Here is a 15,052-nt window from a genome sequence, read left to right as displayed (position 1 = left end):
CCCCGAGTGCGGCATGGGTTTCATGGGCCGCCAAGTCGCTGGGCAAGCACCGGCGGGCGCGGCACTCCGGCGGCTTCATCTGCTCCGAGTGCGGCCGCAGCCTCTCGTCGCACGCCGCGCTGGTGGCGCACCAGCGCATCCACACGGGGAGCGCCCCTACGAGTGCCCCGACTGCGGCAAGGCCTTCGCGGCCGTCAAATCGCTCAGCAAGCACCGCAAAATCCACCGGGCCGCGGCGAAGGCGGCGGCGGCGGCGCCGTGCCCGGAGTGCGGGGCGGGGAACGCGCGCTGCCCGCACCGGCGCTGGATCGGCGGCGGGGACAGCCCCGAGCGGCTCCCGGGGCTGCTCGGGCACAGCCCCGAGCGCGGGGCGGGGGTCCCGGCGCCCCCTTGCCGCTCAGGGACAGCCCCGAGGGGGTCCCCGCGTCCCTGTGGCTGCACGGGGACAGCGCCGGGTGTGGGGCGGGGGCCCCGCAGCCCCTCCGGGACAGCCCCGAGGGCACCGCGAGGGTCCCGGCGCCCCCTTGGCCGCTCAGGGACAGCCCCGAGCGGGGCCCGGTGTCCCCACGGAGCCGTGGGGACAGCGCTGAGTGTGGGGCAGGAGTCCCGGTGCCCCCTCGGCTGCTCTGGGACAGCCCCTCGGGGGTCCCTGAGCCCCTCAGCGACGGCGCCTCGGGGCTCCCGGTGTCCCTGAAGCCCCTCCGGGACAGCCCCTCGGGGGTCCCGGGGGTCCCGGTGCTGTCTCAGCCCCTCGGGCTCAGCCCCTCGGGGGTCCCGGTGCTGTCTCAGGCCCCTCGGGCTCGGCCCCTCGGGGGTCCCGGGCTCTCGCAGCCCCTCGGGCTCGGGCCCCTCGGCGGTCCCGGTTCCTCTCCAGCCCCTCGGGCTCGGCCCCTCGGCGGTCCCGGTTCCCCTGCAGCCCCTCGGGCTCGGCCCCTCGGGGGGTCCCGGTGTCCTTAAAGCCCCTCCGGGACAGCGCCCCCGGGGGTCCCGGTGCTCTCGCAGCCCCTCCGGGACAGCCCCTCGGGGGTCCCGGTGCTCTCGCAGCCCCTCGGGCTCAGCCCCTCGGGGGTCCCGGTTCCCCTGCAGCCCCTCGGGCTCGGCCCCTCGGGGGTCCCGGCGGTCCCGCGGCGGCGCCGCCCGGCCTGCGAGCAGTGCGGGAAGGCGTTCCGGGACGGGGCCGCGCTGCGGCGCCACTGGCGCGTCCACACCGGCGAGAAACCGTTCGGCTGCAGCGAGTGCGGGAAGAGCTTCCGAGCCAGCTCCAGCCTCGTCATCCACCGGCGCACGCACACCGGGGAGCGCCCGTACCCCTGCTCGGGCTGCCCAAGAGCTTCGTGTCCCGCTCGTCGCTCATGAAGCACCTGCGCACTCACCTGCGCCGGGAGCCGCCGCCCTGAGCCCGAGAGAGAGCGCGGGGCGGGCCCGACGCCGGTTTGGGGCGCTGAGACCCGGGGATTTGGGTGCTGAGCCCCGGGGATTTGGGCACTGAGCCTCAGGATTGGGGGGATTTGGGTGCTGAGCCCCGGGGATTTGGGTGCTGAGCCCTGGGGATTTGGGTGCTGAGCCTTGGATTGGGGGGGATTTGGGTGCTGAGCCCAAAATCGGGGGATTTGGGTGCTGAGCCTCGGGGACCGATGGAAAATTTTGGGTGCCCACCTCAGGGATTGACGAATGGAGTTTTGGGTGCCCACCTCAAAGATTTATGGAAAATTTTGGGTGCCCACCTCAAGGATCGATGAATGAAATTTTGGGTGCCCACCTCAGGGATTTATGGACAAAATTTTGGGTGCCCACCTCAGGGATTGATGAATGAAATTTTGGGTTGCCCACCTCAGGGATTGATGAATGAAATTTTGGGTGCCCACCTCAGGGATTGACGAATGGAATTTTGGGTGCCCGCCTCATGGATTTATGGACCAAATTTTGGGTGCCCACCTCATGGATTTATGGACAATTTTTGGGTGCCCATCTCAAGGATCGATGAATGGAATTTTGGGTGCCCACCCCAAGGATTTATGGACAAATTTTGGGTGCCACCGCAGGGACTGATGGATGAATTTTGAGTGCCCATCCCAGGGCTGAAGATGCTCCTGTACACCCAAGATTTTAGAAGCTAAAAATGGGGTTTTTTTTAGCTTTTCACCACCAAAAATATTCCGATATCCACAGCGGAGGTGCTGGAGCTGTGGGGGTCCCTGTTCCCCCCGGGGGTTTCTCCATCTGGATCACGTTTTTATGGATTGTCCCAAACCTGCGTTTCCTTCCCCAATTCCCCCTGCTCCAAAATGAGGTGAAATAAAGCGGAATTGGGATTTTAGGAGAGCGGGGGTCATGGTTTGATGGCTCGGGGTTGGGGTGGGAATGTGGGACCCCCATGGGGAGGGGGCTCCCCCTTCCCCAGGACCCCATCCCGGGGGTCTCCAGGGTGAGGAGGGTGGAACTGGGATGAAATTCTCACATTTTGGTAATGCCGAGCCCCGTTTTCCCCGGGATTAACCCCAAAAATGAGCGGGGGGAGGCTCCTCCGGATGTGCCCAAAATTGGGCTGGCAGCGGTGGGATTCGAACCCACGCCCCCGCAGGACTGGAGCCTTAATCCAGCGCCTTGGACCGCTCGGCCACGCTACCCCTGGGGAAACCCCCGTCTATCGGGAAAACCCCAAAAATCGGGGAAAAACCCCCAAAAATCGGGGAAATCCGCAAATTTATCAACCGGGGGAGGGGTGGCAGAGGGCAGGGTCCCCCCGGTGCTGCTCGGCCGCCCCCGACCCCCGTGATTTGGGATGTATGAGCAGGAATCAATTAACGGAATCAATTAACGGAATCAATTAACGGAATTAACGGAATTACGGGAATCCGCCCCATTCCAGCGCCCCGGGGCGGGCGTCCCTGCCATGGAGGGGGGGGTCCCGTTCCCCTCAGACCCCTCGATGGATCCGAGGATTTAAATCCCTGCGGTTTTACCTCAAAAACAGCCGGGAAAGGAAAACCCGCGCTCCCGAGGGGTTTAAATCCCGAGGTTTTACCTCAAAACAGCCGGGAAAAGGAAGCTAAACGCTCCGGTTTTGCAGGGTTTATTACCGGGGGGGGATGTCGGGGTCACCCCAGGGGGACAGGGGACACCCGATGTCCCGGTGTCCCCATGTCCCAGTGTCCGTCCTGCTCTGTCCAGTGTCCCCATGTCCCAGTGTCCCCATGTCCAGCTGGAGGTCGGGGTCCCCTCCAGCCCCCTGAGCTCTCTCTCCATTTCTGGGCAGAATCCCTTGAATTTCAGGGTCACTGCATGTGGGAGGGGGAGTCCAGCTCCCCCAGAACCAGAACCAGAACCAGATCCAGGACAAGATCCAGAACCAGAACCAGAACAAGATCCAGGACAAGAACCAGAACCAGAACCAGATCCAGGACAAGATCCAGAACCAGGACCAGAACCAACACCAGGACCAGAGCCAGGACCAGAACCAGGGCCAGCCACAGTCTCCTGGGAGGGGGTCTCCATGGAGATTTTTTTGGGATCACTGGACAGTGGAAATCTCCCCCAGCTCCACCCAGAACCAGGGCCTGATGCTCTCCATGGAGAGATTTTTTCGGGATCACTGGACAATGGAAATCTCCCACAGCTCCACCCAGAACCAGGGCTGGAGGTGATGTCCTTGGAGGTGTTTTTGGGATCACTGTTCGATGGAGATCTCCCCCAGCTCCACCCAGAACCATGGCTGGACATGGTTTCATGCTCTCCATGGAGGTATTTTTTTGGGATCACTGGACAATGGAGATCTCCCCCAGCTCCACCCAGAACCAGGGCCTGATGCTCTCCATGGAGGTATTTTCGGGACCACTGGACAATGGAAATCTCCCCCAGCCCCAACCAGAACCAGGGCCTGATGCTCTCCATGGAGGTATTTTTTCGAGATCACTGAACAATGGAGATCTCCAACCAGAACCAGGGCTGGACATGGTTTCATGCTCTCCATGGAGGTATTTTTTTGGGATCACTGGACAATGGAAATCTCCCCAGCTCCACCCAGAACCAGGGCCTGATGCTCTCCATGGAGGTATTTTTTCGGGATCACTGAACAATGGAGATCTCCAACCAGAACCAGGGCTGGACATGGTTTCATGCTCTCCATGGAGGTATTTTTTTGGGATCACTGTTCGATGGAGATCTCCCCCAGCTCCACCCAGAACCAGGGCTGGACATGGTTTCATGCTCTCCATGGAGGTATTTTCGGGATCACTGGACAATGGAAATCTCCCCCAGCTCCACCCAGAACCAGGGCCTCACCTCCTCCCCTCCGAAGGCCGCGGCGGGGAAGGCGAAGAGCGGCCGGGCCGGGCCGGGCCGGTCGCCATCGAAGAAGGCCACGCGGCCGCCCTCGTAGTCCAGGGCCACGCGCAGGCGGCGCGGGCAGCGGCCGGGCAGCGGCGTGGGCGGCTCGGTCAGCGCCCGGCACAGGCCGCCCCAGCGCTGCAGGGCCCAGACCCCGCGCTCGGGCCCGAAGGCCGGGCCCTGGCGCGGCACCGAGGCCCGGCTGACGCCCGCGGCGCAGAAGGGACCCCCGGCCACGGCCACGGTCCAGGTGTGGCGGCCGCGGGTGAAGCCGGGCAGGCCGAGGGCGCACGGCGAGCACGAGAAGCGGTCGGGGCCTGGCTCGGGCTCGGGCCGCCGTAGGCCCAGCGGGCGGAGAGCGAGTCCGGGGAGAGGACGAGGCGAGGGTGGGACGTGAGGGGGTCCAGGGTGACCGGGGCTGGGGGGGTTTGAGGGGGAAATAATGGGGGGGAAATAATGGGGGGGAAATAATGGGGGAATGGTGGGGGAAATAAACGGGGGAAAATGGGGGGAATGGTGGGGAAAATAGGGAAAATGGAGGGGGAAAAAGGAGGGAAAATAATGGGGGGAAATGGGGGGGAAAATAGGGAAAATGGAGGGGGGGAAAAAGGGGGGGAAATAATGGAGGGGAAATAATGGGGGAAATAATGGGGGGAATGGTGGGGAAAAATAAACGGGAGAAAATGGGGGGAAATAGGGGAAAAAATGAAGGGGGAAATGGGGGGAAATAAGGGGGGGAAATGGGGGAAAAATGGGGGGAATGGGGGGGAAAATAAACGGGAAAATGGGGGGAATGGTGGGGGAAAATAAACGGAAAAATGGGGGGAATGGTGGGGGAAATAAACAGGGGAAATGGGGGAAAAGAGGGCGGAAATGGGGGGCAGAATAGGGAAAATGGAGGGGGGAAAAAGGAGGGAAAATAATGGGGGGGAAATAATGGGGGGAATGGTGGGGGAAATAAACGGGGAAAATGGGGGGAAATAGGGGGAAAAATGAAGGGGAAAATGGGGGAAATAATGGGGGGAATGGTGGGGAAAAATGGGGGGAATGGTGGGGAAAATAAACAGGAGAAAATGGGGGGAATGGTGGGGGAAATAAACAGGGGAAATGGGGGAAAAGAGGGCGAAATGGGGGGCAAAATAGGGAAAATGGAGGGGGGGAAAAGGAGGGAAAAATGAAGGGGAAAATGGGGGGAAATAATGGGGGGAAATGGGGGGAAATAATGGGGGGAAATGGGGGGGAAAATGGGGGATGGTGGGGAAAATAAACGGGGAAGATGGGGGAAAAGAGGCGGAAATGGGGGGCAAAATAGGGAAAATGGAGGGGGAAATAGGAGGGAAAATAATGGGGGGGAAATAATTGGGGGAAATAATGGGGGGAATGGTGGGGGAAAATAAACGGGGGAAGATGGGGAAAAGAGGGCGGAAATGGGGGGAAAATAGGGAAAATGGAGGGGGGGAAAAGGAGGGAAAATGAAGGGGAAAATGGGGGGAAATAATGGGGGGAATGGTGGGGGAAAATAAACGGGGGGAAATGGGGAAAAGAGGGTGGAAATGGGGCAGGAATGGGGGGAAATAGGGAACATGGAGAGGGGAAATAGGAGGGAAAATGAAGGGGAAAATGGGGAAATGAGGGGAAAAATAATGGGGGGGAAATGAGAAAATAATGGGAGGGAAATAGAGGGGGGCATAGGGTAAATGGAGGGGAAATAATGGGGGAAATGGAGGGGGAAAATTGGGGAGGAAATGGGGAAATATGGGGCAAAAATGGGGGGGAATGGGGGAGAGAAATGGAGGAAAATGGGGAGGAAAAAAGGGGGGGGAAATGGGGAAAGGGGGAGAAGGGAAAGGGGAAAAAAGAGGAGAAAAAAGGGAAAGGAGGGGAGAAAAAAAGGGAGCAGAAATGACAGAAAAGGAGAGGGAAATGGGGGAAAAAGAGGGGATAAAAAGGGTGAAAAGTGGCAATTTCTGCCCCTCTCCATGCGCCTTTCCCACAGGGACTCACCCACTTGTTCCTCGTCTTTCTCTAAAATGATAAAATTAATAAAAAATCCTGGAAAGGAGCAGAGGTGGGGAGGGAGGGAGGGGAGAACACTCACGGTGCTCCTCGAGGCACCACCCTGCAGGAAATGAGAAAAAATCAGAAATAACGGCAGTGAGGGGTGAGGAAACAGGGCGAAAAGTGAAAAAATAATGAAAATAATAAAGTTAAAATAAAAAAATTAAAATAATGGCAGTGAGGGGTGAGGAAACAGGGCGAAAAAGTGGAAAAAAAAAAGAAAATAATGAAGTTAAAATTAAAAAAATTAAAAATAATGGCAGTGAGAGGAGATAAAACAGGGTGAAAAAGTGAAAAAAAATAATGAAAATAATAAGTTAAAATAAAAAAATTAAAATAATGGCAGTGAGGGTGAGAAAACAGGGCGAAAAGTGAAAAAAAATAATGAAAATAATAAAGTTAAAATAAAAAAATTAAAATAATGGCAGTGAGAGGTGAGAAAACAGGACGAAAAAGTGAAAAAAAAAAACCGAAAAAAATAAAGGTAAAATAAAAAAAAATAAAATAATGGCAGTGAATGGTGCTCAAACAGGATGGGAAAGTAAAATGGGATAAAAAAATGAAATTAAAATGAAAAAAGAAAAAAAATTGATGTAAAATTAGTAATAATTAGTATAGTAATAGAAATAAATTAGTATAAAATTAGTAATAATTAGTACAGTAATAGTAATAAATCATAATATTAAATAGTAATGTTAATAGTAATAAATTAGTATAAAATTAGTAATTAATTAGTAATAGTAATAAACAATAATATTAACTAGTAATATTAATAGGAATTAATTAGTATAAATGAGTAATAAATTAGTATAGAAATAGTAATAAATAGTAATATTAAATGGTAATGTTAATAGTAATGAATTAGCATTAAAAATACAATGAAAAAATAGAAAGAGAATTAAATATAAAGGAAATAAAATGGAATAAAGCAGAACCAAAGCAGCCCCGGGCCTGGGCACTCACAGATCCTCATTCGGGATTCCTCTGAAAGGAGAAAATTAATTGGATTAATGAAGAGATTAAGGATTGAAAGAGCTCCCTGAAATTAATATTAAAAATCGATTTTTGCAGCTGAGGAAACAAAAGAGTTCCCCCCACCCCAGGACTCACCGAGCTCCGCGCTCAGCTCCGCTGGAAAGGGAGGGAAAAGGAGAATTTCCATGACTGGGAGGAATTCCATTGGCAGAATCCCATTTCTCCAGAATTTCCATTGCCAGAATTCCATTGGCAGAATTCCATTGCAGAATCCCCATTCCTCCAGAATTCCCATTTCTCCAGAATTCCATTTCCAGAATTCCCATTTCCAGAATTCCCATTCCTCCAGAATCCCCATTTCTCCAGAATTCCCATTTCCAGAATTCCATTTCTCCAGAATTCCCATTTTCTCCAGAATCCCCATTCCTCCAGAATCCCCATTTTTCCAGAATCCCCATTCCTCCAGAATCCCCCTTTCTCCAGAATCCCATTTTCTCCAGAATTCCCATTTTCTCCAGAATCCCCATTTTCTCCAGAATTCCCATTTTTCCAGAATCCCCATTTTCTCCAGAATTCCCATTTTTCCAGAATCCCCATTTTCTCCAGAATTCCCCTTTTTGGGCACTCACCGATCTGCCTGTCCCGTTGTTCTGGGGAAATTGGGCCAAATTCAGGGAAATGTTCTCAAAACGTTTTCACAAATATAAATAAAACATTTACCTCTATGTAAATATCTACACATTTAACATTACATCTATAATCAGATTTTAAAATCGATAACATCTTTGACTAGATAATGCGTTAAAATATAATAAAATACAATGTTTAACATATTTATATGTATGATAAATTTTAAAAGAGAATTATTTAAATACATAATATAGTAAACCAGTAGAATATAGAAAGTGCAGCAATATCTACATAAAATTTAGAAAACATGAAATAGAATTATATGCAATATTTTATGTCTGTTATAAATATATTATGTAATATATATGCTCTATATATTACATATATAATATAGTCTTATATATGATTAATTATATATAATTGTTTGATTTATATTGATATTACATATTATATATTATATATTACATATTACATACTATATATTACATACTATGTATTTATATATTGTGTATTATATATTACATATTATATATTATATTATTATACATTATGTATTATATATTGTGTGTTATATGTTATATATTATATATTATATATTATATATTATATATTATATATTATATATTATATATTATATATTATATATTATATTATATTTAATTGCAATCCATTATAGTTACAAATAATACCTAGTATATATAATATATATAATTAACCAACATAATATATAGTGTATTTTACATTACATATAATCTATACAAAATGTTGCCATGTATATATATATATATATGCAAAATCTGTTATTTTTCTATTTTACTAAAATATATTTATCTATATATTGTAAAATACATATAAATAGAAAACATACTAATTTCTAAAACAGAAAAAGAACAGATTTTATCTTTATGAACCACGAAACTGCTGGAACACAGCAATTACGTTATTATTTAATTGATATCGTTATAATTTACATAATTAATAATAAATATTTATGTTGTTAACAATAAATTAAATCTGCTCTGATCCTTCTCCCTTGGTTCCCTCACCCAGCGCCTCCGAGAGCTCGGCTTTGAGGAGAAAAACCCAAAACTGCTCAGTTTGAGGGCCCCGTGCCCAGAACGGGCCCAAATCCCCAAATTCTGGGCTGGGGCAGGGGAGGGGCTCACGAACCCATCCGGGCGTCCCGGGCTCCTGAAATGGGGAAAAAAGGAGAAAATTCTGATTATATGGGAATTTTATATATTATAGATATATTAAATATATAATCCCCCCATATATTATATGGGGAATTTATTATAATGGGGGAAAAGGGAGAAAATCCCGATTATATGGGGAATTTTATATATTATAGATATATTAAATATATAATCCCCATATATTACATGGGGAATTTATATAATGGGGGAAAAAGGGAGAAAATTCTGATTATTGAGATTATAATGGGGGAAAAAAGGAAAAATTCTGATTATTGAGATTGTAATGGGGAAAAAAAGGGAGAAAATTCTGATTATTGTGATTATAATGGGGAAAAAGGGAGAAAATTCTGATTATTGTGATTATAATGGGGGAAAAGGGAGAAAATCCCGATTATAATGGGGAAAAGGGAGAAAATCCCGATTATAATAGGGAAAAAAAGGAGAAAATTCGATTATAATGGGGGAAAAAGGAGAAAATTCCAATTATTGTGATTATAACGGGGGAAAAGGGAGAAAATTCCGATTATTCCAATTATAATGGGGGAAAAGGAGAAAATTCCAATTATTGTGATTATAATGGGGGAAAAGGGAGAAAATTCCGATTATTCCAATTATTGCAGGAAAACTTCCCCATTCCGGGCACTTTTTTATCAGAAATCCTGAGCTTTAAATGAAAATAGCGAATTTTTAAACCCCAGCCCCGAATTTTAGCTGAAAATGCCAATTTTTGAATCCAAATCCCAATTTTTGAGTCCAAATCCCAATTTTTGAATCCAAATCCCAATTTTGAATCCAAATCCCAATTTTTGAATCCAAATCCCAGATTTAAATCCTCCCCCACCCCGGAATTTGGGCAAATTTTGAATTCTGGACTCACCCAGCGCCGCCCTGAGCTCCTCTGGAATCAAAGGGAAATTCGGGGTTAATTTGGGGTAAATTTGGGGTAAATTTGGGGTAAATTTGGGGGATTTTTCCTTCAGCTCCACCCCAGAAATGGAACCGAACCCACCCAGGTTTTTGTCGACTTCCCCTGGAAAGAGGGAGGAAAAAACAAAGTTAGAGGAATTTAAAATAATTTAAAATATTTAAAATAATTTAAAATAATTTAAAATAATTTAAAACAATTTAAAATAATTAAAATTATCTGAGGGGTTTGTATTATTATTATTATTATCATCATCATCATCATCATCATCATTAATAATAATAATAATAATCATCTTATATTTTATTTTTATTTTTGATTATGATAATTATGATGATGACTATGTTTAGTTTAATTTTTAATTTTAATTTTAGACTATTATTATTATACTTTAATTTTAATTTTAATTTTAATTTTTTAAGTTTTATTTTATTTTCATGATTACCATTAAGTTTGGTTTCCGGCCATGAAAAAACCTCGGAAAATGCTCCAAAAAAAATTTTTTTTTTTTTTTTAATGGATTAAAAAGGAAAATTTTCCAATTCCTTACCAGCTCCTTCCGTTCTTTCACCTGGAAAAACACAAAAATCAGGAATTTCCATGGAGCTCTGGGGATTTTGGGGAATTTCCCATCATTGACTGCACCCCAGTCCTGGGGCAAACGGCCCCAAAGTTCAGCAGCAAAATGGGGGAAAAAAGGGAAAATTTGGGCTGGGGAAGGGGGGAGGGAGGGAGGGAGGAGCGAGCGGCTCACCCGGGGCTGCTGCTTCCTCCTCCTCCTCTTCCTCCTCTTCTTCCTCCTCCTTTATTTCCTCTTTTTCCTCTTCTTCTCCTTCCTCTTCCTCCTCTTCCTCTTCCTCCTCTTCCTCTTCCTCCTCTTCCTCTTCTTCTCCTTCCTCTTCCTCCATTTCCTGTTTTTCCTCTTCCTCCTCTTCCTCCTCCTCCTCCTCTTCCTCCTCTTCCTCCTTTTCTTCCTCTTTTTCTCCTTCCTCTCCCTCGATTTCCTCCATTTCCTGTTTTTCCTCTTCTTCTTCTTCCTCTTCTTCCTCTATTTCCTCTTCTTCCTCCTCCTCCTCCTCCTCCTCCATTTCCTCAGGGGATTCATCTGAAAAAAGTCAAAATCCAGGGAATTTTGGGAGTTGGGGATTAAATTAAATTAAATTAAATTAAATTAAATTAAATTACAATTAATTTAATTCAATTCAATTCAAATCTTATCAATTCAATTCATCATTCAATTCTTATCAATTCTTATCAATTCTTATCAATTCTTATCAATTCCATTCAATTCAATTCAATTCAATTCAATTCAATTCAATTCAATTCCATTATTTTGAATTCCTGCTTTCCTTTCCCAAGGGAATGAATAAAAATAAAATAAAAATAAAAATAAAAATAAAAATAAAAATAAAAATAAAAATAAATTAGTGAAAACAAAAACAAAAATAAAATAAATAAAAATAAAAATAAAAATAAAATAAAATAAAAATAATTAAAACAAAAACAAAAAAATTAATAAAAATAAAATAAGAATAAGAATAAAACTAAGAATAAAAGAAAAAATAAATTATTAAAAACAAAACAAAAAATAAAATTAATAAAATTAATAAGAAAATAAAAATAAAAATAAAAATAATAAAAATAAAATAAAAATAAAAATAAAATTAAAATAAATTATTAAAAACAAATCCAAAAATAAAATTAATGAAAATAAAAATAAAAATAAAAATAAAAATAAAAATAAAAATAAAAATAAGAAAAATAAATGCAAAATCCCCTGAGCCGGGCAGAGACTTTGTCCCCCGAAATTCCCATTTTTTAACCATAATTTCCTGAATTTGGATTTTTTGGGATCCCGAGCGCCGGCGGCAGCAGCGGCCCCAGAGCTGGGAATTCCCAAATTCCCGGGGATTGCCCCAAATCCAATGGAACTGATGGAGCAGAGGGTCCTGGGCTGGAACAGGGGAAGGGTCAGGAAGGGGCTGAAATCCCCTTTAAAATGAATTCCTGGAACTTCTCTGAAAATTCCATCAAAAATCAGTTACAGCCCCCGAACTCCAAACAGCTCCGTCTGCATTTATCAAAATCAGTTACAGCCCCCGAACTCCAAACAGCTCCGTCTGCATTTTTTAATTCAGGGTAATGCAATTGCAATCCAGGATAAATTTAATTTCAATTCAGGGTAATTTAATTGTTAAATTTAGCATAATTTAATTTTAATTCAGGATAATTTAATTGTTAAATTTAGGATAATTTAATTGTTAAATTTAGCATCATTTAATTTCAATTCAGGACAATTTTAATTTCAATTCAGGATAATTTTAATTGTTAAATTTAGCATAATTTAATTTCAATTCAGGACAATTTAATTGTTAAATTTAGCATAATTTAATTTCAATTCAGGACAATTTTAATTTCAATTCAGGATAATTTAATTGTTAAATTTAGCATCATTTAATTTCAATTCAAGATAATTTAATTGTTAAATTTAGGATAATTTAATTGTTAAATTTAGGATAATTTAATTTTAATTCAGGATATTTCAATTATTAAATTCAGGATATTTCAATTTTTAAGTTCAGCATATTTCAATTTTTAAATTCAGGATATTTCATTTTTAATTCAGGATATTTCGATTTTTAAGTTCAGGATATTTTTATTTTTAAATTCAGGATATTTGATTTTTAAGTTCAGGATATTTCAATTTTTTAATTCCGGTATTTTGATTTTTGAATCCAGGATAATTTCATTTTTAAATTCAGAATATTTCAATTTTTTAATTCCGGTATTTTGATTTTTGAATCCAGGATAATTTCATTTTTTGAATTCAGGATATTTCAATTTTTAAATTCAGGATATTTCGATTTTTGAATCCAGGATAATTTCATTTTTGAATTCAGGATAATTTCATTTTTAGATTCAGGCTGTTCCAAATTGGGGTAAATTTTCTGTTTAGAACTGGGCAGTTTGGGGCCCAAAAAGGGCGTTAATTGTCAGGTACTAATAATTAATAATTAATAATAATAATTAATAATTAAATAATGAATCAGGCAATTCCCAATGGAATGGGGCCATTTTGGGGGGTGTTAATTGTCAGGTACTAATAATTAATAATTAATAATGAATAATTAAAGAATGAATCAGGTAATTCCCACCGGAGCGGGGCCATTTTGGGGTGTTAATTGTCAGTTAATAATAATTAATAATTACTAATAATAATGAATAATTAAAGAATGAATCAGGTAATTCCCAATGGAACGGGCCATTTTGGGGGTGTTAATTGTCAGGTACTAATAATTAATAATTAATAATTAATAATTAATAATTAATAATTAATAATGAATCAGGTAATTCCCAATGGAACGGGGCCATTTTGGGGCCAGAATTCCCCTTTTTGGAACTCACTCGCTGCCGATTCCTTCTCCTCTGCAAGGAAATGAATTCTGAAATTCTCTTTATTTATCCATTGCCTCATTAGCAGCATGAATGAATTCATTAATTACCACCACTCATTATTATTTCCCATGAACACAACATTATTATCAATTTTTCCCATTTTTCCCATTATTTTTCCCATTTTTCCCATTATTTTTCCCATTATTTTTTCCCATTATTTTCCCATTTTTCCCATTTTTCCCATTTTTCCCATTTTTCCTCCAAGGTTTCCCTCCCACCTCCAGGAATATTTGAAATTTTCCCCCCATTTTCCCCCAAATTCCCTTTTAATGAAGATTTCTCTGCTCATTAATTAATGAATTGGGACTCACCCAGCAGCTCCTTCAGGCGCCCTGGGGGAGCAGAGGGAAATTAATTAAAGGATTAAAAATTAAAATATTAAAAATTAAAAAAAACCCGAATTTATTGGTAGAATTCAATATGTGGATGGTTTTAAAATAAAATAAATTGGTTTTGTTGTTACAGGATAGAAATAAAAACAGAAATCATAGATAATCTAAAATATAAATATAAAATATCAATAACCCAAATAATTTAAATATAAGTATAAAGTATGAAAGTATTTGCACACATACATAAATATAAATATAAATATAAATATAAATATAAATATAAATATAAATATAAATATATAACTATAACTATAACTATAACTATAACTATAAATATATAAATATATAAATATAAATGTGGTAAAAATACAAATAATACACAGATATAAATTAGATTTCGATATAAACTTAAATTAAAGATAAATATCCAACTTACTGATCTCAGCTTCGTTTTCCCCTGAAGAAATGAAAAGATTCAAATAAATAATAATTTAAATTTAAAACCGCCTAAAATTCAATCTTTTTTTTAAATCCTAAGGGAATTAGAATTAACTACTGGAAAATAAATTACCATAAATAATTAATTTTTTAAAAAATCTAGAAAATCATTAAAATCATTTTCCTTCTGCTTCCCTCATCCCTAAAAATAAAAAAAAATCCTAAAAATCAAAAAAAATCCTAAAAATAAAAAAAATCCTAAAAATCCTAAAATTCAAAAGAATCCTAAAAATCCTAAAAATCCTAAAAAACCAAAAAATCAAAAATTCCAAAAGTCCAGGAGCTGCTCCCGAGTACTCACGGATCTGCGCGTCCCGGCCTCTGGATAAAAACAACATTTGTGATTATTAATGTGAAATTATCATTATTTGTAATTATTAATTTCAATTATCAATATTTATAATTATAATCATAGTTATATTTGAAATGATTCTTATATTACAGTTATAATTAATTACAATTATTCCGAACATTAACAGTTGCTATTTATCATGCCCTGCATTATCTCAGGTTTCCACATTATTATTATTATTATTATTATTATTATTATTATTATTATTATTATTATTATTATTATTATTATATTGTTATAATTAATTACAATTATTCCCAAACATTAACAGTTGCTGTTTATCCTGCCCTGCATTATCTCAGGT

The 15,052-nt window shown here is 42.3% G+C and overlaps 2 protein-coding genes and 1 non-coding gene across 3 annotated transcripts in view; 1 reads left to right on the top strand and 2 right to left on the bottom strand.

Moving 5' to 3' along the window:
• Positions 1-862: 862 nt before the first annotated feature.
• The window catches only part of LOC129133929 (E3 ubiquitin-protein ligase TRIM11-like), a 61,350-nt gene continuing 47,160 nt past the window's right edge, over positions 863-15,052 (top strand). Inside the window, exon 1 of the mRNA XM_077191021.1 lies at positions 863-868. The gene's annotated coding sequence lies outside the window, so the exon portion shown is untranslated. The remainder of the gene's footprint in view (positions 869-15,052) is intronic.
• TRNAL-AAG (transfer RNA leucine (anticodon AAG)) lies at positions 2,547-2,627 on the bottom strand. Its single transcript has one exon. It is a non-coding gene; the product is annotated as a tRNA-Leu (tRNA).
• On the bottom strand, positions 3,690-10,677 carry LOC143695857 (RING finger protein 39-like; the record flags this gene model as incomplete). Its single annotated transcript, XM_077191061.1, has 11 exons — positions 3,690-4,744; positions 6,331-6,351; positions 6,425-6,445; positions 7,348-7,368; positions 7,495-7,515; positions 7,989-8,009; positions 9,036-9,056; positions 9,160-9,180; positions 10,063-10,083; positions 10,195-10,215; positions 10,661-10,677. Coding segments are annotated over 11 exons (720 nt in total), but the record flags the coding sequence as incomplete, so codon positions are not given.

Source organism: Agelaius phoeniceus, chromosome 27 (assembly GCF_051311805.1).
Source record: "Agelaius phoeniceus isolate bAgePho1 chromosome 27, bAgePho1.hap1, whole genome shotgun sequence".
NCBI classification, from domain to species: Eukaryota; Metazoa; Chordata; class Aves; order Passeriformes; family Icteridae; genus Agelaius; species Agelaius phoeniceus.
The sequence above is the reverse complement of the archived record's forward strand: the minus strand, read 5'-3'. Positions and strand labels throughout refer to the sequence as shown.